At 41.6% G+C, this 26,512-nt stretch overlaps 1 protein-coding gene across 3 annotated transcripts; it reads left to right on the forward strand.

The window, feature by feature from the left end:
• Positions 1-11,986: 11,986 nt before the first annotated feature.
• On the forward strand, positions 11,987-26,512 carry LOC120025811 (myosin heavy chain, fast skeletal muscle-like). Of its 3 annotated transcripts, none has more exons than XM_038970493.1 (36): positions 11,987-12,187; positions 12,307-12,450; positions 12,540-12,696; positions 12,799-12,826; positions 12,949-13,069; positions 15,886-15,978; positions 16,063-16,126; positions 16,235-16,333; positions 17,792-17,895; positions 18,121-18,259; positions 18,440-18,708; positions 18,795-18,965; positions 19,048-19,365; positions 19,488-19,556; positions 19,758-19,845; positions 19,948-20,065; positions 20,190-20,313; positions 20,795-20,931; positions 21,043-21,298; positions 21,415-21,657; positions 21,742-21,918; positions 22,039-22,184; positions 22,282-22,372; positions 22,477-22,866; positions 22,942-23,068; positions 23,158-23,276; positions 23,384-23,580; positions 23,670-23,853; positions 23,946-24,111; positions 24,519-24,643; positions 24,760-25,068; positions 25,151-25,480; positions 25,581-25,751; positions 25,869-25,973; positions 26,055-26,150; positions 26,372-26,512. In XM_038970493.1, exons 1-36 carry the CDS (start codon positions 11,987-11,989, stop codon positions 26,510-26,512), a joined length of 5,817 nt encoding a protein of 1,938 aa, XP_038826421.1. The 3 variants fall into 3 exon arrangements, with proteins under 3 accessions (XP_038826421.1, XP_038826430.1, XP_038826439.1); XM_038970502.1 differs by having other exon boundaries at positions 19,048-19,360; positions 19,486-19,556; XM_038970511.1 differs by having other exon boundaries at positions 12,949-13,051; positions 19,048-19,360; positions 19,486-19,556.

The raw sequence follows: 26,512 nt of genomic DNA on the forward strand, positions 1-26,512 counted from the left end.
TCAAATCATCACTTTAAAAACTGCATTTTGTGTTTACTTGGGTTATCTTTGTGTAATATTAAAATTTGTTTGATGATCTGAAACATTTAAGTGTGACAAATGTGCAAAAAAAGTAAGAAATCAGGAAGGGGCAAATACTTTTTCACAACACTGTATATTTAAGCGTCTGTGTAGAGCTATGTGCATCTGGAGCTGATATAGTGGTAAAAGAAAGCATAACGCAGACTACCACAGGTGCTAAAATGAGGAATATATTTGGGGTGTGGAAGACTGTCAGCATCAGGTGACGGTGAGTAGCATAATACCCACAGTCAAATAGACATGTCTGTTATCATCATGTCTAAATACAGCATGAAGACAATTGTCCAAACAGTATAAATTCCAGTTTGCAGTATGACCACTGGTAAGTATAGAGTATACCCAATGATGAACAGACTGTAGTCACTTCTCATTTATATGCATGATGTATGGTTGCATTAATGGGATCACACAAATTTCAACTTTCTATTGTCCAAGAGTAAACTATGAGCTACTAATACATTGATCCATTGTATTGATTATAAGTCTTACAGTAACTGTAAGTTCACTCGTGAAAAAATCCATTGAGATTGAAAGTTACAATTGGAATGAAATATTATTTATTTTTGAAAGTGGATGCTGTGAAGTCATGTGATGCTTGTCAAGAATAAACACACATTTTGATTCATGTGTTATTGTTTGTTTTTTGTTAATAGGGTACGCTCTTCTGTTCCAGGAGCCTAGATGCCAGTCTGTTTTAACCAATATGTTGTATTGTTTTACAGGACAATGATGAGTGCATTGTTGACTGCAGAAAAGGACAAGCTAGCTGCACAGTACGTGTGGCAATAGTGAGTTTGGAAACTTCTAGCATCTTTCACTGGTCTTAGCATGCACGTATTATCATATTCAAGTCTTTCTCCACTAGAATCACAGGGTTTCATGTGATATGTTTGGATCATAGTCAATAAAAGTGTAACACTTCTTACAGACTATTCATGTATACAAATACATTTGCTATTTAGAGGCGAGGCGGTGTGACACATCTTGATCTGTTTTTGAGTAATCACTGGTTGCAAAGAATCCCAAGTTGACTTCAAGAAAAGATCCAAGATGATCCTGCACATATGTTTAAAAATGTTTACGTTTATCTCAACCTAATAATGTTCACAACAGCTGCTCTAATCCATCTTTGAGAATTCCACAGAGAACCATCTATTATCTTAGCTACGTGTGAAGACAAGGAGTGCCATCTGTGTCGCATGTCAAGTGTCAGGATCTCCTATCTATCTACCATATAAACCCTGTGTGTCATTTAATCCCTATGTGCGGGAGTAGAGCCTTAGATCTGTCATGTGGTCTCCAGAGTAGCCTATACAGTAAATAGCCTGTTTGGATCCAATGGTGTGGGACAGAGGATTCTAAAAGAGGAAAGGGGGAGACAAGGTGGAATCCAAAACCAGATTGTTTAAAACAATGAGCCACGTCAAAGGCCCTATGCAGTTAAATCAAGTCAGTGTTTCCTGTGTTTTATATCCTTTTTGTACATTAGCTGATTAAACTAACACTAAAAGTGTGAAAGTGTGATCATCGTCGTAATTCCACGATAGTTGCTGGCTGGAAATACAATCTATACAGGACTTTATTTTCAGCAGGTTCTACATTGGTGGACTTTTTGTTTTATAACCGGTGATTATCTGATAACCAGCTGATAGAGTGTGTAAAATCACGGAGAAACAAGCGTAATGACCAGACCATTTCAGAACCAGAAACAATCGGACCATTTCAGATTCATATTCAGATTGTTTAATAGTCACATGTACAGGATTGCGGGGTTGCAGGCGTGATTGCAGGGTACAGTGAAAATCTTAGGCTTCGAGCTCCAACACGCAGGACACGCAGGACTAGTAAAATAATGAAAATGGTAATAAAAACAATATAAATATAGCACTATATACATAATAACAACTGTGGCAGTGAGGAATGAGTAAATGCCCGATTGGGGTGGAGGCAGTGTAAATACTGTTGGGGGGGTGGGGGGAATGACCATAAGGAGGGAAGCAGCATGATCATTGAGTGAAATAAAAACAAGAAAGTAATACTAGACATACTAACAACTTCTACAGTGATGAATGTCGTTGTGGTGGGGGGGTGGTGGTGGAATACACATAGAGGGAGTAGAAGAGGGGGGGGCAGCAGGAGAAAGAATGTCCATAGGGGGAGTAGAAGGGGGGAGCAGCAGGAGAAAGAATGTCCATAGGGGGAGTAGAAGGGGGGAGCAGCAGGAGAAAGAATGTCCATAGCGGGAGTAGAAGGGGAGAGCAACAGGAGAAAGAATGTCCATGGGGTAGTAGAAGGAGGGAACAGCAGGAGAAAGAATGTCCATAGGGGGAGTAGAAGGGGAGAGCAGCAGGAGAAAGAATGTCCGAAGCGGGAGTAGAAGGGGAGAGCAGCAGGAGAAAGAATGTCCATAGCGGGAGTAGAAGGGGAGAGCAGCAGGAGAAAGAATGTCCATGGGGGAGTAGTAGGGGAGAGCAGCAGGAGAAAGAATGTCCATGGTGGAGTAGAAGGGGAGAGCAGCAGGAGAAAGAATGTCCATGGGGGAGTAGAAGGGGAGAGCAGCAGGAGAAAGAATGTCCATGGGGGAGTAGTAGGGGAGAGCAGCAGGAGAAAGAATGTCCATGGTGGAGTAGAAGGGGAGAGCAGCAGGAGAAAGAATGTCCATGGGGGAGTAGAAGGGGAGAGCAGCAGGAGAAAGAATGTCCATGGTGGAGTAGAAGGGGAGAGCAGCAGGAGAAAGAATGTCCATGGGGGAGTAGTAGGGGAGAGCAGCAGGAGAAAGAATGTCCATGGTGGAGTAGAAGGGGAGAGCAGCAGGAGAAAGAATGTCCATGGGGGAGTAGAAGGGGAGAGCAGCAGGAGAAAGAATGTCCATGGGGGAGTAGTAGGGGAGAGCAGCAGGAGAAAGAATGTCCATGGTGGAGTAGAAGGGGAGAGCAGCAGGAGAAAGAATGTCCATGGGGGAGTAGAAGGGGAGAGCAGCAGGAGAAAGAATGTCCATGGTGGAGTAGAAGGGGAGAGCAGCAGGAGAAAGAATGTCCATGGGGGAGTAGAAGGGGGGAGCAGCAGGAGAAAGAATGTCCATGGTGGAGTAGAAGGGGAGAGCAGCAGGAGAAAGAATGTCCATAGGGGAGTAGAAGGGGAGAGCAGCAGGAGAAAGAATGTCCATGGGGGAGTAGTAGGGGAGAGCAGCAGGAGAAAGAATGTCCATGGGGGGAGTAGAAGGGGAGAGCAGCAGGAGAAAGAATGTCCATGGGGGAGTAGTAGGGGAGAGCAGCAGGAGAAAGAATGTCCATGGTGGAGTAGAAGGGGAGAGCAGCAGGAGAAAGAATGTCCATGGGGGAGTAGTAGGGGAGAGCAGCAGGAGAAAGAATGTCCATGGTGGAGTAGAAGGGGAGAGCAGCAGGAGAAAGAATGTCCATGGGGGAGTAGAAGGGGGGAGCAGCAGGAGAAAGAATGTCCATAGCGGGAGTAGAAGGGGAGGGCAGCAGGAGAAAGAATGTCCATAGCGGGAGTAGAAGGGGGAGGCAGCAGGAGAAAGAATGTCCATAGCGGGAGTAGAAGGGGAGAGCAGCAGGAGAAAGAATGTCCATGGGGGAGTAGAAGGGGAGAGCAGTAGGAGAAAGAATGTCCATGGGGGAGTAGAAGGGGAGAGCAGCAGGAGAAAGAATGTCCATGGGGGAGTAGCAGGTAAGGTAAGGGAGTTGAGGTTGGGGGGGAGCAGGTAGCTGACTAGTGGTGGCTATTCAGCAGCCTGATGGTCTGAAGGTAGAAACTATTCACCAGTCCTGTCCTTCCCGCGTCTGAGTGATTGAAGCAGGGAGAACAGGGCATGGCTTGGGTGGCTGGTGTCCCTGATTATCTTCTTGGCCTTCCTGTGACATCTGATGTTCTAGGTGTCCTGTAGGGCAGGCAGTGTGCAACCAATGGTGCGTTCGGCTGCACATATCACTCTCTGATGAGCGGTAGTGAAGTTGCCGAAACCAGGCTGGGGTGCAGCCAGCAGTATGCTCTCGATGGCGCTCCTGTAGAACACTGTGAGGGCCCTCGGGAACAGGCCAACTTTCTTCAGCATCCTGAGGTTGAAGAGTCACTGTCGTGCCTTCTTCACTACGGTGTCCGTGTGGTTAGACCATTTCAGCTTCTCTGAGATGTGTACGCCGAGGAATGTGAAGTTATTAACCATCTCCACGGCGGCCCCGTTGATGAGGATGGGGGCGTGTCCAGCCTGTTTGCTCCTGAAGACCACAATCAGCTCCTTTGTTTTGCTAACGTTGAGGGAGAAGTTGTTGACCTGGCACCACACTGTCAGAGTGCCTATTGCCTCCCTGTAGGCTGTCTCGTTGTTGTTGGTGATCAGGCCTAGTACTGTCATGTAGTCAGCGAACTTGATGATGGAGTTGGAACTGTGTGAGGCCACGCAGTCGTGAGTATACAGAGAATACAGGAGGGGACTGAGGACGCACCCTTGTAGGGGCCCCGTATTGAGGATCAGTGTCAAGGAGGCAATGTTGCATACTATCACCACCTGGGGGCGGCCCGTCAGGAAGTCCAGGACCCAGTTGCATACGGAGGAGTTCAGACCCAACGCTGTGAGCTTCATAATGAGCTTATAGGGCACTATGGTATTGAAGGCTGAGCTGTTGTCGATGAACAGCATCCTCACATATGCATTCCTCTTGTCCAGGTGGGTGAGGGCAGTGTGCAGTGCAATGGAGATTGTGTCGTCCATGGATCTGTCAGGGCGGGAGGCGAATTGGAGAGAGTTGAGTGTGTTGGGGAGGGAGGAGGTGATGTGGTCTTTGACTAGCCTCTCGAAGCACTTCATGATGACGGAAATGAGTGCTACTGGTCAGTACTCATTCAGTTCAGTTACTTTCCCTTTCTTGGGCACAGGGATGATAGTGGACATCTTGAAGCAGGTGGGTATAGAGGCCTGAGCTAGGGAGCGATTGAAAATGTCAGAGAACACAACAGTCAGCTGGTCTGCACATGCTCTAAGGGCACGGCTAGAGATGCCATCTGGGCTGGCAGGCTTGCGAGGGTTAACACGTTTGACTGACTTCCATACGTCCTCAGTAGAGACTGTGAGTGTGTAGCCCACGTTGTCATCTGGGGCTCTCCTCGGCAGCTCAGCTCGTCTGGTGACCGTGATGTGTCTGGCATTCTTTTTGTAATCCGTGATACGCCTTGTGTCAGACCTGCTGAATTGATCCTCCACTTTGTCTCTATACTTGTGTTTCGCCATCTTGATCAATCTGCATAAGTCATATTTGAACTGCTTAACCAAACTATTGTCCCCGGTCACCTTGCCCTGTTTATAAGCAGCATCTCTCTCTCTTTCAATTTCCTACATTTCACATAGACAACAGTGCACGGCAGACAGGAATTGTCACCTAACGTTACGATAGTGGTCATGTAAGGGGTTGGGAATTCATATAGCAAGGACAGTACAGGATAGATGCTTACAGTATGCCAGTGATGGATGAAGCTGACATTTTCTGGAATTTAGCACCTAGAAATACCTAGGTGCTTGTCATCAAACACACAAAGCAGCCGACAATGGCATCTTAGATTACAGTTCAGCTCTGCACTTGAGAATGATCTTCCTCTGAAAAGTCTCTCCACAAATAACTTATAAGAGCTTAAAGCTGGAATCCGTACTTGATGAAATTGCCACGTCCGTTTGCTATAAAACAAGAACAAAGAAGTTACTTCAAACAACGAACACTGTTTCTATCCCTCGGACATCATTGCACGTGTGATATAACAGCATAGTATGTACTGCAATGATTTTCTTACCACGATACTGAGTGCTACTCTCCTCCGTTTCATACACAAAACAAAAACAATAGCAAATGCGCTGCGGCGACGAGTGGCGCTTTTTCACCTGATGCGAATTTCAGCTTGAAGATAGAATGAAAATATAAATGTTTTCATCCTTTACCTAGTTGTTCCTTGTGGAAATATCAGGTGCACACATAAACCTGGTCTGGGGTTCAAAAAAATCTATTTGAAATGCTAATTTGTTCTTGAAGAAATAAAATGAACTACTTGATGAAAGACATGACCTGCTGGTGTGGAAATCAATATATTTTTCTTGAACGAGTTCCCATTTTTACGAATTTCTGAGTGGCTGTAGTGTTACAGCGGAGCAGACTAGAGACTGGAGCTCAAGGAGGTAGGTAGATCTGGAGCACCATGCAGTGGTTGATTTATGGACTTACAATACAGTACACGCTGCCTTTTATTAAAACAAGTTTTCTGTGGACTCAGTCATACAAATCAATTTCAAACTCCTTTCAAGGGGCAATCTGCAGTTCAAACAATAACAAAGCGGCCACCCCACCACCTTTTTGTGTAAACAGTTAAGGCTGTGTTTTCACAGGCAGCCCAATTCTGATCTTTTTTCAACCAGGTCAACACTTTTGGCATATCAGTTCAACCCATTTGCCAATGATTAACCATGTTTTGACGCAGTGTTTGTTTACAATTACATTTTTAGACAGTTGACCTAAGCTCATGAGGCATTAATAAGTAAAACTTTTCAAGAATCAATTAATCAATTAATTTAAAAGTCAAAAAATGTATGTAGCAAAGTGCAACATTAATAAGCAAGTATCTGGATGGAAAGCAACTATGTATGGTAAATTAGCTATAAAAGGCAACAACTTCAACCATCCACTAACAGGGAAACCACTCAAATCAAGGGGATATCACCAGCTCTTCAAAATGTTCATGTCGACAACACTCACCGTGTGCTAGAGACAGCCAGGGAATGGGATCAACTCCTTTTGCCGTTTGAATTGGGGAACATCTCTTCATCTGCCTGACCTAATCAACGTCACATAGTTGTAAGGAAGCAGTTACACAATAAAAGTATTGTTACAGTGGAGGAGACTAGACAGATGTCTTGACCTGAAGGAGGTAGGTAGAGTTGGAGCATCCTGCACAGGTTGATTTGTTTGTAAGTATCTATAAATGAAGTCATCCCTGGACTCAGTCATATATACAGTTGAAGTCGGAAGTTTACATACACTTAGGTTGGAGTCATTAAAACTTGTTTTTCAACCACTCCACAAATTTCTTGTTAACAAACTATAGTTTTGGCAAGTCCGTTAGGACATCTACTTTGTGCATGACACAAGTCATTTTTCCAACAATTGTTTACACACAGATTATTTCACTTATAATTCACTGTATCACAATTCCAGTGGGTCAGAAGTTTACATACACTAAGTTGACTGTGCCTTTAAACAGCTTGGAACATTCCAGAAAATGATGTCATGGCTTTAGAAGCTTCTGATAGGCTAATTGACATAATTTGAGTCAATTGGAGGGGTACCTGTGGATGTATTTCAAGGCCTACCTTCAAACTCAGTGCCTCTTTGCTTGACATCATGGGAAAATCAAAAGAAATCAGCCAAGACCTCAGAAAAAAAGTTGTAGACCTCCACAAGTCTGGTTCATCCTTGGGAGCAATTTCCGAACGCCTGAAGGTACCACGTTCGTCTGTACAAACAATAGTATGCAAGTATAAACACCATGGGACCACGCAGCTGTCATACCGCTCAGGAAGGAGACCCGTTCTGTCTCCTAGAGATGAACGTACTTTGGTGCGAAAAGTGCAAATCAATTCCAAAACAAGAGCAAAGGACCTTGTGAAGATGCTGGGGGAAACAGGTACAAAAGTATCTATATCCACAGTAAAAACGAGTCCTATATCGACATAACCTGAAAGGCCGCTCAGCAAGGAAGAAGCCACTGCTCCAAAACCGCCATAAAAAAGACAGACTACGGTTTGCAACTGCACATGGGGACAAAGATTGTACTTTTTGGATAAATGTCCTCTGGTCTGATGAAACAAAAATAGAACTGTTTGGCCATAATGACCAACGTTATGGTTGGAGGAAAAAGGGGGAGTCTTGCAAGCCGAAGAACACCATCCCAACCGTGAAGCACGGGGGTGGCAGCATCATGTTGTGGGGGTGCTTTGCTGCAGGAGAAACTGGTGAACTGCACAAAATAAATGGCATCATGAGGAAGGAAAATTATGTGGATATATTGAAGCAACATCTCAAGACATCAGTCAGGAAGTTAAAGCTTGGTCGCAAATGGGTCTTCCAAATGGACAATGACCCCAAGCATACTTCCAAAGTTGTGGCAAAATGGCTTAAGGACAACAAAGTCAAGGTATTGGAGTGGCCATCACGAAGCCCTTACCTCAATCCTATAGAATATTTGTGGGCAGAACTGAAAAAGGGTGTGTGAGCAAGGAGGCCTACAAACCTGACTCAGTTACACCAGCTCTGTCAGGAGGAATGTGCCAAAATTCACCCAACTTATTGTGGGAAGCTTGTGGAAGGCTACCCGAAACGTTTGACCCAAGTTAAACAATTTAAAGGCAATGCTACCAAATACTAATTGAGTGTATGTAAACTTCTGACCCACTGGGAATGTGATGAAAGAAATACAATCTGAAATAAATCATTCCCTCTACTATTATTCTGACATTTCACATTCTTAAAATAAAGTGGTGATCCTAACTGACCTAAGACAGGGAATTTTTATGAGGATTAAATGTCAGGAATTGTGCAAAACTGAGTTTAAATGTATTTGGCTAAGTTGTATGTAAACTTCTGACTTCAACTGTATTTCAAACTTTCAAATTGCGCATTATAATAAGCAGGTATAATAAGCTCCTTCAAAGCAATAACACATTCATAAACAAAACTCTAAATAATTTAACAAAATGCTATTGTTGTTACTTACTTGACACTGTGGTCTGCTGCCCTGTGCACAGTTGCTGCTGCTTGGCAAACAAGGAAGCTCAAGTGGTTGAATTTGACAGTAGCACGTCAAGGTCCCTGAAAACACAATAAGCCTTCTAAACATGTGAAACATTTTTGGCAGAACTCAGCCATATGAAATATGTCCTAATAAAAAATTAGTGTTTCAAAGGAGATATCAAGTATCACATTTTTACTTGAATACAGGAGACCATTATATCCTGTGGGTAACCACTTGAGAATTTCTTAACCCTCCTATCCACTGTTCAGATCAGATCACCTTTCCAATGGGAAAAAAAAAGTATCCTTCTGGCAGCCTTCTCTTGGTTTTAAATCGTGCCGTATTAGATCCCTTGGCGACTGCATGGCACATTCTTGGCAAAACTGTGGGAGGAAGGTCACCCTGATACTTTCTTCAACAACTGTCAATCTCTACAGTACATCTTCAGATTGAGATCTCATTTTAGCTTAATGTTCTGAGCTGTGTGTTCTTAGCATAATAATGGTACTCCACGGTGTTTACAGCATGGGAAAAAATAAAACCCATTCTAATAGTTTAACATTTATTGTAATATCTATTGTCAAGACACAGGATACATTTTTCAACAGTACAATATTAGTGTATACTACAACCCACTGGGTACAGACGTCAATTCAACATCTATTCCGTGTTGGTTCAACGTAATTTCATTGAAATGACGTGGAAACAACGTTGATTCAACCAGTGTGTGCCCAGTGGAAAAACAACTGGCCCCGTCTCAAAGTAACACTCTTTGGTAGAAGATTTAACACCTACAAAAATAAAACAAACACGTAATGTGCAATGTGACTTTACTTGCAAAGGGAAAACCTTTAAATCTCGAGGGAGCAGAAACGCAACGAGATTAAACACTCAATGACTTAAGATGGGTTCTCATTGGGAGGTTGTCTCATCTTCCTTCATGTGATGAGCTGGTATGACCACAGCTGTTGGCCCTGTTGTGTGGAACAATAATCTCTTGGAACCCTCCACCTTACTTTACTTCAAGCTCATTGGCATTACCCATTTTATTTCTTTATAACAATTTAGGACTTGCACGGCTACTGCAACAGTATACCAATGACATTTCAAGATGTCACGGCTAAATGAGGATATTCTGTGTGTGCCAGTGAACGTTTTTTTTAAAAGAGGAAGAACCATAGATTGACCTAACCTTGAATCAAGTATTTTCTGTGCACTACTTGAAACAAAGCTTGAGTGTTAGAAATGCTTGATAAAAAACCTTTCACACCTCATTTGAGATTTTGTAGAGATTTCATCATAGATTGAGTCAATGTTTTTACTGCACACCACAAAACACGTATTTACATATCTTGTAAAACATATAAAATAAGATCTATATATATACTGTATACGCTACAATATTTAATGTCAACATCAATTAAATAAATCATTCAAAACAATGACATCCACTGACGCCCATGATTATATGTGAGATAAATCATGGGATATTTCACGATGCAGTCACACGTCAACTAGCAGTCTAGAGGTTACTGCCAAACAAAGCCAAAATACATGACCAATGAGATCAAGTAGTAATCTCCTGAGAGCACTCGTCCCTCTATATAAGAAGCGACACCACTCCTATCAGGACAGACAGGGACCCAGCTAAGGTAAGTCATGCTCCAGCACAGATGCTACCTCAGTTTAGTCTTGCTTTGCTCATAGATAACAAGCACATTTAAATTATCAAACATTCTGATTATTTCTTTGATTATAATCTTAATCACTATATCTTAATTATTAGAGTCACTCTATATTGCATTATCTGATTTAATATTATACATTTTAATATGTAGAGGAAGCTGTAAAATACTAAATAAATGTTTTGTCTATTTAGGTATTCTGTTCAAAGGCTGCCAGAGACTTACCTGCACTGTTGGTGTCTAACAAGGTACAAATATTTTACTTTGCAAACATTACATGTAGTTATAAAATGTTACATTTTGTGTTATCACATATACAGTACCAAGAATGTTAATTATTAGTTACTAATTTGGCTAAGGTCCTGTCATTACAATTAAATAATTGTTTTGTGTACCTTCAGTTACCTTCAGTTTGTGTATCTGCAGTTCAATTCAAATCAAATCTGGAATCAAATCACATTTTATTGGTCATATACACGTGTTTAGCAGATGTTATTGCGGGTGTAGCGAAATGCTTGTGCTTCTAGTTCCGACAGTGCAGCAATATCTAACAAGTAATATCTAACAATTTCACAACATATACCCAATATACACAAATTTAAGTAAAGGAATGGAATTAAGAATATATAAATATTTGGACTAGCAATGTCAGACCCGCATAGATTAAGATACAGTAGAATAGTTTAGAATACAGTATATACATATAGATGAGTAAAGTGACATTAATAAAGTGACTAGTGTTCCATTTATTAAAGTGGCAAATGATTTCAAGTCCGTGCATATGGGCAGCAGCCTCTCTGTGCTAGTGATTATGGCTATTTAACAGTCTGATGGCCTTGACCTTGAGATAGTTACCATAGTAGTCATGAAGTGACAACATACCATAAGGTTATCTTAGTGTATAGTGTTGTATGCTGTCAATGTGTCCAACCACCGCTCAAGTACCGTTCAATGATTCCCTTTAGTCCGAGTGAAGTCAGTACTTTACAGTTGGGTTATCTTCTCTTTGTAAGACGTTAATAATGAGAAAGATTCCAACTCTTAAAGGCATCATCTGTAACATCTTGTTCAATGATAATTTCAACTAATGTACCCACCACAGTGGGCTGCTGAAGGGAGGACGGCTCATAATAATGACCGGAACGAAGCGAATAGAATGGCATCAAACACATGGAAACCAGCTTTTTGATGTATTTGATACCATTCCACAATTCCTCTCCAGTCATTACCACAAGCCCCTCCCCAATTAAGGTGCCACCAACCCAGTGATTCTCGGTGAATAGCCTATAACTTATGCCGCATGAGCTTAGTACAACTGACTTAACCTATCATAAGTCAAAATCTGAAGTCGTATTTCTCCATTGTTTATATTTTGTTGGTACCTGAGTCTTTGTTAACAACAATGCATTACATTCTAACAGCAAAGAGCCACCATGGGGGACTCAGAGATGCAGTGCTTTGGCGCGGCGGCCATTTACCTCCGCAAGCCGGAAAGGGAGAGGATTGCGGCCCAGGCTGCTCCCTTTGATGCCAAATCAGCTTTCTTTGTGGTTGAGCCCAAAGAGATGTACCTCAAAGGGGTTCTCCAGAGTAGAGAGGGTGGCAAAGCCACTGTCAAAACGCTATGTGGGCAAGTAAGTGATATAATGTATCTCTATCTCAGCACTCTAATAAAAACGGATTAGTACATACAAGGTAAGTAACATTTTAGATTAATTATTCATCTCTTTTATGTCTATTTTTTTTGGCACAGACCATCACTGTAAAAGAGGATGATATCCACCCCATGAACCCTCCAAAGTACGATAAAATTGAGGACATGGCCATGATGACCCACCTCAATGAGGCCACGGTGTTGTATAACCTCAAAGAGCGTTACGCAGCATGGATGATCTACGTGAGTTTAAATGAAAGATAATCTAGTGGTCAAGACATGAATCAATGGAGAGTTGAAATGTTAACAAACATTATTCCCTTCTATTACAGACCTACTCTGGGCTGTTCTGCGTCACTGTGAACCCCTACAAGTGGCTCCCAGTGTACGACCAGTCGGTTGTGAATGCTTACAGAGGCAAAAAGAGAATTGAGGCCCCACCCCACATCTTCTCTATCTCTGATAATGCCTATCAGCACATGCTCACTGGTATGCTCACTTATTGGTGCAATTTAAATTAACTGAAAAAGAGAAGGCCTCTTTATTGTCTCATCAACATAGGCTAATCTTTGATATTTTTCCCTCTTGCAGATCGTGAAAACCAGTCAATCCTCATTACGTAAGCACCTGTGTCTGTGTAGTCTAATGAACGTATCAACTTCATTAAGTCTTTAGCCTTCAATCATTTTGAACAGAAAACAACTGTGTAAAGTGTTTATTTTGAGTGTTTCCTCCCCGCAGCGGAGAATCCGGTGCAGGAAAGACTGTGAACACCAAACGTGTCATCCAGTACTTTGCGACAATCGCAGTGGCTGGAGGCAAGAAGGAACAAGCAGCTGCTGCTGCTTCTGGGAAAATAAAGGTGAGACACATTATTGTATATACTGTGCAAATACAGTGTGTCGAGATTAAAGTATGTTGATTTCAGGCAGAGGCATCATGCTATTGTTATTTTTTGGTGTGGGTACTGATGACCAAATTTGCTAACCTCTACCGACCCCCCCTCCCGGATCCGGGATCCTCCTCATCAGAAACGCTGACTAGCATAGCCTAGCCTAGCGCCACAGGGAATATCATATAATATAATTTCATGAAATCACAAGTCCAATACAGCAAATGAAAGATAAACATCTTGTGAATCCAGCCAACATGTCCGATTTTTAAAATGTTTTACAGCGAAAACACAACATATATTTATGTTAGCTCACCACAATAGCCCAAAACACAACGCCATTTTTTCACCGCAAAGATAGCTTTCACAAAACCCACAAATAGAGATAAAAATAATCACTAACCTTTGAACAACTTCATCAGATGACAGTCTTATAACATCATGTTATACAATACATTTATGTTTTGTTCGAAAATGTGCATATTTATAGCTACAAATCCTGGTTTTACATTGGTGCCATGATCATAAATGGCTTCAAAACAGCCGGAATAATTACAGAGAGCAACGTGAAATACAGAAATACTCATCATAAAACATTTATGAAAAATACATGTTGTACACATAATTAAAGATAAACATCTTGTGAATCCAGCCAACATGTCCGATTTTTAAAATGTTTTACAGCGAAAACACAACATATATTTATGTTAGCTCACCACAATAGCCCAAAACACAACGCCATTTTTTCACCGCAAAGATAGCTTTCACAAAACCCACAAATAGAGATAAAAATAATCACTAACCTTTGAACAACTTCATCAGATGACAGTCTTATAACATCATGTTATACAATACATTTATGTTTTGTTCGAAAATGTGCATATTTATAGCTACAAATCCTGGTTTTACATTGTGAACATGGCGCCAAAATGCTCCAAATTGTCCGGAGAAATTTTAGAGAGTCATGTAATCTAACAGAAAAACTCATCATAAACTTTGCTGAAAAATACATGTTGGACATATAATTAAAGATACACTGGTTCTTAATGCAACCGCTGTGTTAGATTTTTAAAAATAACTTTAGTAAAAAGCACAGCATACAATAATCTGAGACAGCGCTCAGCCATTCTCCGCCATGTTGGAGTCAACATAGTCAACAAAAATACGAAATAACATCATAAATATTCTCTTACCTTTGATGAACTTTCATCAGAATGCAGTGCCAGGAATCCTTGTTCCACAATAAATCGTTGTTTTGTTTTAGAATGTCCATTTCTTCTGTCGAATTAGCAACTTTGGCTAGCATAGTGGAGCTCACGTGTCCATGAAAGTTTGACGCATGGAACGAAAAATTCAAAAAGTGATAATAAAAGTCGAATAAACTGGTCAAACTCAGTTGAGAATCCATCTTTAGGATGTTTTTCTCATATGTATCCAATAACGGCCCAGACGGAGCATTTCTTCGTGTCTACCTAAGGCATTGCAGACAACGATATGGTGCACCCTGGTGCGCAGCAAAATACTGCCAATATGGCTGACCTGTCACTCCAAAAGCTCTCATTCGGTCCCACATCAGGCTAGACACCTCATTCAACGTTCTACTGCCTGTTGACATCTAGTGGAAGGCGTATGAAGTGCATACATATCCATAAATACAAGGCAATTGAATAGGCGAAGCCTTTCACAGAGACCCATTTCAGAATTTTCACTTCCTGTTTGGAAGTTTGCCTGCCAAATGAGTTCTGTTTTACTCACAGATATAATTCAAACAGTTTTAGAAACTTCAGAGTGTTTTCTATCCAATAGTAATAATAATATGCATATCATATGATCTAGAACAGAGTACGAGGCCGTTTAATTTTGGCACAATTTTTTCCCAAAGTGGAAATGGCGCCCCCTATTAAGAAGATGTTTTAAATGTATTATTCAGAAAATAAATCATATTGTTTAGGCCTATATTTTTTTCAGTACAAATGCATAAAACTGAAAGTAGTGCGCTTCCTTATTCATTTAAAAATATATTTGAAGGGTATTTTGACACTTTTTTTAGACAGTTATGAAACGAAAGAGGGATACAGGCAGGTGGGAGATGTAGTGGGAAGGGTGGATGCAGGGATTAAACCCCTGGCTCCAGTGGGGAGCTTTGTACACTTGATATGGCTCTCCACAACACCCATCAGCTTCAATGGCCATGGCCCAATCCCAAATGGATCACGAAACCCTACGCATTTTGACAGGAGCAATCCATATGGTAATAGCGTCATTTTGCTCTCTAATAGGCCAGGTGAAAGTTTCACCATGTCGCATCTCAGATCTACACAATTGCGTTGTAGGGTCTAGGGCACAGGAGGTTGGTGGCACCTTAATTGGGGAGGACGCGCTCGTGGTAATGGCTGGAGCAGAATGAGTAGAATGGTATCAAATACATCAAACACGTGGTTTCCATGTGTTTGATGCAGTTCTATTTGCTCCGTTCTGGCGACTATTATGAGCCGTCCTTCCCTCAGCAGCCTCCAGTGGTCTGATGGTACATTTCAGATGGGGCCTATGACACCCCAGTTAAGGAAGTCCATGTAAGTAGATTTGAAGAGTTGATTTCCAAAACTTCACAGAATCAGTCAGCTCACATTTGTGTTTTTTCATCAGAAATGATTGCTAATGGCCCGCCACAAGGAGTCGCTAGAGCGTGATGAGCCAAGTAAAGCCCCCCTGGCCAAACCCTCCCCTATAGCATTTTGGAATGAAACTCTTCATTTATAAAGTTTGCTGTATCATGTCATCTCTAGGGGTCGCTGGAGGATCAAATCATTGCAGCTAACCCTCTGCTGGAGGCTTATGGTAATGCCAAGACTGTGAGGAATGACAACTCCTCCCGTTTTGTAAGTAATGTTAAAATGCCGCTTCACATTACTTGCTGCCTGTTAAAATCTTGAAGAACTACTTACAATGTCTCGACTGTTCAGGGTAAATTCATCAGAATCCATTTTGGAACTACCGGAAAGCTGGCTTCAGCCGATATTGAAACTTGTAAGTATCTTCTAAATGGATATGTTATACAACATACAACTTGTCATTATCTTCTAAAAGGGTTATGTTATACAACACACTCTTAACCATGCTATACCTGACCTACAGATCTGCTGGAGAAGTCTAGAGTGACATTCCAGCTGTCTGCTGAGAGAAGCTACCACATCTTCTATCAGCTCATGACTGGACACCAGCCACAATTGCTGGGTGAGAGACAAATACAGAAATATGACATGGAATACATAAGGCCAATAGGGCTACATAAAAGCCTGTTAAACTCTGAGAAGTTGTTCTGGGCCCTGTACTGGGTCTGGTGAGTTTGAGGGTTACCATCAAATAGGGTACACCCTGATGGTCATTGCAAAGCAATACATTTCCTTCTCCATCCACATTATCTTGTATGCATCCTCCACATGCACCATTAATACCATTAATATTTTTGACAACTTTTACTTTTACTTCACTACATTCCTAAAGACAATTATGTACATTTTACTCCATACATTTTTCATGACACCCAAAAGTACTCGTTACATTTTTTATGCTTAGCAGGACAGGGAAATTGTGCAATTCACGCACTAATAAAGAGAACATCCCTGGTAATCTCTATTGCCACTGATCTGGTGGACTAACGGACTCACAAAACCCAAATTCTTTGCTTAAATTATGTATGAGTGTTGGAGTGTGCCCCTGGCTATCCATAAAGTAAAAATATTTGCTTAATATAAGGAATTTGAGATGATTTGTACTTTTACTTTTGATACTTAAGTATATTGAAAACCAAATACTTTTAGACTTTTACTCAAGTAGTATTTTACTGGGTGACTTTCACTTTTACTTGAGTCATTTTCTATTATTTTACTCAAGTATGACAGGTGGGTACTTGTTCCACCACTGACCGTTGATCAAGTTCACTCATTTATAATAGGAAAAGTGATTGGGAAAATAAGTTTGAAGTTTCCTCACCTGTCTGTGTCTTGTTTATTTTTTAAGTACCACTTGAAAGGCCTGATTTCTAGGGTCATTGTAAGATGTCAGGCTTGAAAATCTGTTCAGCCATTTTGGCACTGTGACTCACTACCCAAACCAGACAGTGGCCAAGATACGTCATGTGATTTCTTGCTCCCATCTAGTGGACGAACTGGGAATCAGACAGGGGGTATATTTACACACTGGATAGGTAGAGACTCCAGCTTTCTCCTCATAAATGATGTATATCATTCCTCTAAGACGAAAAAGGATTCCTGTGAAACGAAAGATTACTTTGCCCTGCATCTTTTAAATGTCTGTGTTCCTATGGACATTTGAGCATGTTTCGAGTGACAACATTAGGTAAAAGATCTGACTTTTTAATAAAAATTAAATATAAAATATATATATATCCTTTTGGAACAGTAATTGGTGACATATTTTATGTCAAACCTAGACTTTCAAATATTTTATTCCCCAACATTTGACAAAAAATATCTTGGGCTCTGTAATAGTCACATTGTTTCTGACACCTTTATCAGAATCCCACAGTTCTTAAGACTTATAGTTTTGTAACCAAAATGTATTGTATGAGGGTAGTATACAATATTATGTGTCATTTAGAAAATGCCACCAGAGAGTGTCCGAGTTGAACAGGTTAATAATGTCACTGCTAAACATGTGTACATATTCCAGATGCTCTTCTGATCACCACCAACCCCTACGACTATCCCATGCTCAGTCAGGGTGAAATCACCGTCAAGAGTATCTGTGATGTGGACGAGTTCATTGCCACTGACGTAAGTCAAATTGACATATGTTATTTCATGCCATAATTGTTTGTTCTTAGCATGATGAATCATATTTTGATCATATTTTGATTGATGTTGCACGGAATCGTGTTTTTCTTTCTTACTTGAGAGAGGTGATGTGTAGTGTTCTTCCAGGATAGGAGGGAAATCAACTTGCTTTTCAAAGGAAGTCCATTTTGTGTAATCATAGCCCACCTCTACTTTAAATCACAGGAGGCCATTGACATTTTGGGCTTCACTGCTGATGAGAAGATTGGCATCTTCAAGCTGACTGGTTCTGTAATGCATCATGGGGCAATGAAGTTCAAGCAGAAGCAGCGTGAGGAGCAGGCTGAGCCTGATGGCACTGAAGGTAAATTGAAAAATGATGAAGACACTGCAACCAGAAATCTCTGGCGTTGTCAAACTGGTGTACATTACATGCATGAAATCAAATCAAGCAGTACATATTTACTCAACATGGTGATTGAAATATCTGATCTTAAAAGTATGATCTTTGTAAAAAAGAGTACCATTTTACCTTCCATCTTAGTGGCTGATAAAATCTCCTACCTCATGGGCTTGAACTCCGCTGACTTGCTCAAAGCTCTGTGCTACCCCAGAGTGAAGGTCGGGAATGAGATGGTGACCAAGGGGCAGACTGTACCACAGGTTGGCAACTCGGTTATGGCCCTCTGTAAATCTGTCTATGAGAAAATGTTCTTGTGGATGGTCGTCCGTATCAATGAGATGTTAGACACAAAGCAGGCCAGACAATTCTTCATTGGTGTGCTGGACATCGCTGGATTTGAAATCTTTGATGTGAGTGGTAAACAACTTACTTTTCCTTCCAATTTACACTAACTACCTGACTTAATGCACTACCCTAAACATTTCATTTTCTCCAGTACAACAGCTTGGAGCAGCTTTGCATCAACTTCACCAATGAGAAACTGCAACAGTTTTTCAACCACCACATGTTCGTACTGGAACAAGAAGAGTACAAGAAAGAGGGAATTGAATGGGAGTTCATTGACTTTGGTATGGACTTGGCTGCCTGCATTGAGCTTATTGAGAAGGTACGCATAATAACAATTTCTTAAATCAATATTTTACTGTAAAAAAGCCTGGTCTCTATTAAAAGTATTCTGTTCTCAACAGCCAATGGGCATCTTCTCCATCCTTGAAGAGGAGTGCATGTTCCCCAAAGCTTCTGACACTACCTTCAAGACCAAGCTGAATGAACAGCATCTTGGCAAAACTGCCGCCTTCCAAAAGCCAAAGCCTACCAAAGGAAAGGAGGCAGGGAAGGAGGCCCACTTTGCCCTTGTGCACTATGCTGGCATTGTAGAATACAGTATCACAGGCTGGCTGGACAAGAACAAGGACCCCCTGAACGACTCTGTTGTGCAACTCTACCAGAAGTCTACAGTCAAACTGCTGGCTTATCTCTATGTAACTCCAGCAGCCGATGGTAGTGTTCACTGTTCACACAGATTATTTACATAAAGCCTAGTTATGGCATTAGCGCATTCCGTAAATACTAACACATTTTGCATCCCTGTAATGCTGGAATTTATCTTTTGAATATACAAATAGAGGCTGCAAGCAAGAAGGGTGGCGCCAAGAAGAAGGGCGGCTCCTTCCAGACAGTGTCTGCTCTGTTCAGGGTATGTGTTCATCAAACATGGAGAGAATGTTCCATTATGATGGGAGAGGGGAAATATTCACATTTTATTCATATCATAATATGTTTAAGGTGTGCGTGGATCTGAAATGGCTTTTGTTCAAAATGTTTGAGATTCAACAATTGAGTTTGGAGTTTGCAAGGCAAATGTTTATTGTTGATTTAAGTATGCTTAAACTTTCAGGAAAACTTGGGCAAGCTGATGACCAACTTGAGGAGCACTCATCCGCACTTTGTGCGATGTTTGATTCCCAATGAATCAAAGACACCAGGTAAGTGCTAAAAAGCTGGAAATTGTTTTTAGCCCTGTGAAGAAGAACCTTGTTTTAAGTTTTATGAAAATGAATGAGTAAAACATTACGTTTGTCTACAAGGTCTGATGGAAAACTTCCTGGTCATCCACCAGCTGAGGTGTAATGGTGTGCTGGAAGGTATAAGAATCTGCAGAAAGGGCTTCCCCAGCAGAATCCAATATGGTGACTTCAAGCAGAGGTAAATACACAGTACGCTTGAAAAGTCAGCCATCGTCAGTGGTTGCAGATATTGTGACATCCAACACAGCTGTGTGGATACTGCGTGGTATTGATTGATGAAGTTGAACTATCTTTTCTTCCAGATACAAAGTATTGAATGCCAAAGTCATCCCTGAGGGACAGTTCATGGACAACAAGAAGGCTTCAGAGAAGCTCTTGGGGTCCATTGATGTGGACCACACTCAGTACAAGTTTGGGCACACCAAGGTAAAACAGTATTCCTCTTACTAATCTCTTGTGGACAGACTACATAACATAAATGGTATTGTAATGTTAACATCTGTCAAAAGACTGTGGGATCCAACGACTAACGAGCAACGGTAGTTCCGGTACTTTAGTTTTCCATCACTGGTTATTTGGACGTGTCAGGATTGGGTGAAGGTGGTGCTTAAAGTGGGGGCAGAGATTTGAAGCAATAATTTGAAGCAATGATTTCAAGTGGAACGTTTTCTTAATGGGGGGAGGGGGGGGGGGGCTTTGGCTGAGAGTTTCCATTTAGGGAGGTGGAGACTGTTACTCTCATTAGTATCTTTTCTCACATACATCTTCCCCCAGAACCTAATCAAGTATGTGACGCAGTTACACAATATTTTAGATCTGGGTTTCCGAGATTACTCCTTTAAAGATGTTAACATGCTCTTTGAACCTCTGAGTTCAGAATATTTTTCTAATAAACACTAAATTGCAGGTGTTCTTCAAAGCTGGTCTGTTGGGTACTCTGGAGGAGATGCGAGATGAGAAACTGTCTTCTCTGGTGACCATGACTCAGGCCCTGTGCAGAGGTTTTCTCATGAGGAGAGAGTATATGAAGATGATTGAGAGGAGGTAAAGGCTTTGCTGGAAAGAAATGTCTATCCATCCTCATTGGTTTACACAGTTGTTGCGTTTATAATTGACTTGATCCAACTATTGTTTTATTTGTTTGGATTTTGACAGAGAGTCTACTTTCGCCATCCAATACAACATCCGCTCCTTCATGAACGTCAAAACCTGGCCATGGATGAAGCTGTACTTCAAGATCAAGCCTCTTCTAAAGAGTGCTGAAACTGAGAAGGAGATGGCCCAAATGAAGGAGACCTTTGAAAAAACAAAGGAGGATCTGACAAAGGCATTGTCCAAGAAGAAAGAGCTTGAAGAGAAGATGGTTGCTATACTGAATGAAAGAAATGCCTTGGCGTTACAAGTAGCATCTGTAAGTAGCATCTGTAACTGAATGAGTGGATTAGTAAAATGTGCATCAACCCTTGTTTATATTTGAGAGTATAATTGTGAAACAATTAATAAAATATCATATAATCATAACTCTAGGAAGGTGAGAGCCTCAATGATGCTGAGGAAAGGTGTGAGGGACTCATTAAGAGTAAGATTCAGCTTGAAGCCAAACTCAAAGAGACAACTGAAAGGCTGGAGGATGAGGAGGAGCTCAATGCTGAGGTGACTGCCAAGAAAAGGAAACTGGAGGACGAGTGCTCTGAGCTGAAGAAAGACATTGATGACTTGGAGCTCACCTTGGCCAAAGTAGAGAAGGAGAAACATGCCATCGAAAACAAGGTTATCTATTTTTCAATACAACCTTTTTGCATCTCTATAGATACAGGCAACCATGTTAATGAAACATTACATGATTCTACTTAGGTTAAAAACCTAGTGGAGGAGATGTCCTCCCAAGATGAAACCATTGCCAAGTTGACCAAGGAGAAGAAAGCCCTCCAAGAGGCACATCAGCAAGTCCTTGATGATCTCCAGGCAGAGGAAGACAAAGTCAACACTCTGACCAAAGCCAAGACCAAGCTTGAACAGCAAGTGGATGATGTGAGCAAAAAAACAAACTGAATTGATGAAGTAAAAAGAGGTTATAACTAGTAGTACATTATCCATATACACATTTAGGTGGAACCACAGTACAATAATGCCTGCTCTCTGTTAAAACAGCTGGAAGGATCTCTGGAGCAAGAGAAGAAAGTCCGCATGGACCTTGAGAGAGCCAAAAGGAAGCTTGAAGGAGATCTGAAACTGTCTCAGGAATCCGTAATGGATCTGGAAAATGACAGGCAGCAGTCAGAGGAGAAGATTAAGAAGTAAGTTGCTGGCCAATACTAAAGCAAGCTCGTATATTTTACCGAAAGTACTTCAACTTCATCTCCATTCCCTGTTCTTGTGTTCAACTGTACATAGGAAGGACTTTGAGTTAAGCCAGTTTCTTAACAAGGTTGAGGATGAACAGACACTTAGTCTTCAGCTCCAGAAGAAGATCAAGGAGCTCCAGGTTGATTCAAGACGTAGCACTTAACTAAAGTGATTCTAATCTACACGAATAAATATTTCTAGTTGGCTTTGCAAGGGCTGAATATATACGACCATGTATTTCAGGCTCGGGTTGAGGAGCTGGAGGAGGAGATTGAGGCTGAACGTGCTGCTCGGGCAAAGGTTGAGAAGCAGAGGTCTGATCTCTCCAGGGAACTTGAGGAGATCAGTGAAAGGCTTGAAGAAGCTGGAGGTGCAACATCTGTCCAGATTGAGATGAGCAAGAAGCGTGAGGCTGAGTTCCAGAAGCTGCGTCGTGATCTTGAAGAGTCCACCCTGCAGCATGAGGCCACCGCTGCTGCTCTCCGTAGGAAGCAGGCCGACACTGTGGCAGAACTGGGAGAACAAATAGACAACCTCCAGCGTGTCAAGCAGAAGCTGGAGAAGGAGAAGAGTGAATACAAAATGGAGATTGATGACCTCTCCAGCAACCTGGAGTCTGTTTCCAAATCAAAGGTAAAAATAACAGATTTATGTTGAAGTCAAAAAACAAGTCATGATCAAATAACTCTAAAACTGTACTTGTTTCAGGGAAACTATGAGAAAATGTGCCGCTCTCTTGAGGATCAAATGAGTGAGCTCAAATCCAAGAACGATGAACATGTGCGCCAATTGAATGACATAGGTGTGCTAAGGGCAAGACTGCTGACAGAGAATGGTTAGTGTGCAAAGAAACACTACTTACCCAAACAAACATCATCAATATATCTGCTAGAAACATATTTCCTACATTGTATCTTCAATCAGGTGAATACGGGCGTCAGCTGGAGGAAAAAGAAGCTCTGGTTTCCCAGTTGACCAGGGGCAAGCAAGCTTTCACACAGCAGGTTGAGGAACTCAAGAGGCACATCGAGGAAGAAGTGAAAGTAGGATAAATCACATAATAGGTTTGCAAAGAAATACATAAAATGTGTACAAATCATTTTGAACAAATTCTAAAGAAAGGTTTCTTTCTCTACAATCAACCCGAAAGTCCAAGAATGCCTTGGCCCATTCTGTTCAATCAGCCCGCCATGACTGTGACCTGCTCAGGGAGCAGTTTGAGGAGGAGCAGGAGGCCAAGGCTGAGCTGCAGCGTGGAATGTCCAAAGCCAACGGCGAGGTGGCTCAGTGGAGAACCAAATACGAGACTGATGCCATTCAGCGCACTGAGGAGCTTGAGGATGCCAAGTAATTAAAGACATTGAACATGTTCATAATGACCAAGATACCTACAATGGCAAACATCAGAGAAAAAACATGTTTCTATACCTTTACAGGAAAAAGCTTGCACAGCGTCTGCAAGACGCACAAGAGACAATTGAAGCAACAAACTCCAAGTGTGCTTCTCTGGAGAAGACTAAGCAGAGACTGCTGGGTGAAGTGGAGGATCTCATGATTGATGTGGAGAGAGCTAACGCTTCAGCTGCCCAACTTGACAAGAAGCAGAGGAACTTTGACAAGGTACCATGAAAGACAAGATGGCAAGGAAAAATGAATGAAATCCACCTATTCAGTCACTAATTTATTCATGAAATTGTTAATGACACTTCCAGGTTCTGACAGAGTGGAAGCAGAAGTATGAGGAGGGCCAGGCAGAGCTAGAGGTGTCTCTGAAAGAGGCCCGCTCTCTCAGCACCGAGCTGTTCAAGATGAAGAACTCCTATGAAGAATGTTTGGACCACCTGGAGACACTTAAGAGGGAGAACAAGAACCTGCAACGTATGTTCCAAACATTCTGAAACAAACCTAAAGTAACTGTCCAGTGAACATCTCATAAGCTGGCCAATCAGCGGTCTACTCACATTAATATTTTTAATGACCGGTATATGCCCACACCATTCTGTTATTGGGGTACGCTCACATCACTCTAACACAGAAAATCTGTCATTTAACATACTTAATTTAAAAAAATTTAAAGGAAAACTATTTCACTCATATTGTAATTAATTATAGGTCAAATTTCATAGTAATCTGGAAACACTAGACAGTTACTTTAATGTCTACATGCAAGAAAACAATACATGCAGTTTAACATTTTCTTTAAATATTCTTATTAGAGTAAATACTCTTTAAGCAATCTAATTGACCATCTTGTGTGATGACCACTATTTCCATGTTTCTCAAAGAGGAAATCGCTGACCTGACTGAACATATTGGTGAGTCTGGAAAGACCATCCATGAGCTAGAGAAAGGAAAGAAGACAGTGGAGATTGAGAAGTCGGAATTTCAGACTGCCCTGGAGGAAGCAGAGGTAAAAGAGAATACAGATAAAATGCCCATTTTTAAAGTGGAAGGGGAAGTAGGTACAATATATTCTGTTGTCTATTACTCATCTATAACTTAATTGCAATTTTAATACATTTTAAGGCTACGCTGGAGCATGAGGAATCCAAGATTCTCCATGTTCAGCTAGAGCTAACCCAGGTTAAAAGTGAAGTTGACAGGAAGCTGGCAGAGAAGGATGAGGAGACAGAGCAGATCAAGAGGAACAGCCAGAGGATGATGGACTCCATGCAGAACACTCTGGACTCTGAGATCAGGAGCAGGAATGATGCCATGAGAGTCAAGAAGAAGATGGAGGGAGACCTCAATGAGATGGAGATTCAGCTGAGCCATGCCAACCGCCAGGCTGCTGAAAGCCAAAAACAGCTGAGGAACATCCAGGGAGCACTCAAGGTATGGATTTTAAACATCTACTTGACTCGGGAAGGCTGTGAGACAAATATGATATCATTGAGTTTTCTTCCTTTGACCTCAGGATGCCCAATTGCACCTTGATGATGCTGTCCGCGCCTCAGATGATATGAAGGAGCAAGTAGCCATAGTGGAGCGTAGGAATAACTTGATGCTGGCTGAGATTGAAGAACTGAGGGCTGCCCTGGAGCAGACAGAGAGAGGGCGCAAAGTGGCCGAACAGGAGCTGGTTGATGCCAGTGAGCGTGTTGGACTGCTGCATTCTCAGAATACCAGCCTTATAAACACCAAGAAGAAGCTGGAGGTTGACCTTACTCAGGTCCAAGGTGAAATGGAAGACACTGTCCAGGAAGCAAGAAATGCAGAGGAGAAGGCCAAGAAGGCTATTACTGATGTGAGTCCTTATAGCATATAATATAAATCTAAACTCTTACAGCAAAATGTACTTGCCGATTAGTAACATCCCTATCCTTTTCTACATGCCATGGTGGCAGGCTGCCATGATGGCAGAGGAGTTGAAGAAGGAGCAGGACACCAGCTCTCACCTGGAGAGGATGAAGAAGAACCTGGAGGTCACAGTGAAGGACCTGCAGCACCGTCTGGATGAGGCTGAGAACCTGGCCATGAAGGGCGGAAAGAAACAACTCCAGAAACTGGAGTCCAGGGTAAACTCTAACTACATCATCTTAATGAAAACTATCACACTGACTACTAATGACTCCACCAATGACAAAGGAAATACACTGTAATAACTTGGTTATAATCAAATTATTTAATTCAAGGTCCGTGAACTGGAGAGTGAAGTTGATGCTGAACAGAGACGTTCAGCTGATGCTATTAAAGGTGTTCGCAAATATGAGAGGAGAGTCAAGGAGCTCAGCTACCAGGTACTTTCAACATCTGATGAGAAGAACCCTGTAAAGAGTAATCTTGACCCCTAAGCTATAATCGTCCTTTAATTTATACAGACTGAGGAGGATAAGAAGAATGCGAACAGGCTCCAGGATCTGGTGGACAAGCTGCAGCTGAAAGTGAAAGCCTACAAGAGACAGTCTGAGGAGGCTGTAAGTAAATGTAATTCTTATTATCGTAGAAATACTATAAAACTGCATAGTTTCAACTATGCATTCTAGATTTACTTTGGTAACATTTACTTCACTTTACCTATGGCCTGCAGATATAACGCTCCATAACTTAACTTATAAGCAGGTTTGAGCCTTTATAATATCTTATAATAAGGCTTACAGTATATATGTTACATTTGACCAGTTGGTTTGTCTTACAGGAGGAGCAGTCCAACATTCACCTGTCCAGGTACAGGAAGCTGCAGCATGAGCTGGAGGAAGCTCAGGAGCGTGCCGACATCTCTGAGTCCCAGGTCAACAAGTTGAGAGCCAAGAGCCGTGAAATTGGCTGCAAGGTATGA

Source organism: Salvelinus namaycush, chromosome 2, assembly GCF_016432855.1.
Source record: "Salvelinus namaycush isolate Seneca chromosome 2, SaNama_1.0, whole genome shotgun sequence".
In the NCBI taxonomy this organism is placed as follows: Eukaryota; Metazoa; Chordata; class Actinopteri; order Salmoniformes; family Salmonidae; genus Salvelinus; species Salvelinus namaycush.

Bases quoted from the DNA above. Each gene is read 5' to 3' on its own strand.
- LOC120025811 (XM_038970493.1), top strand. From the start codon at position 11,987: ATGGGGGACTCAGAGATGCAGTGCTTTGGCGCGGCGGCCATTTACCTC. The intron at 12,697-12,798 runs GTATGCTCACTT...TCCCTCTTGCAG, and splicing joins CTATCAGCACATGCTCACTG to ATCGTGAAAACCAGTCAATC. The intron at 22,867-22,941 runs GTAAAAATAACA...TACTTGTTTCAG, and splicing joins AGTCTGTTTCCAAATCAAAG to GGAAACTATGAGAAAATGTG.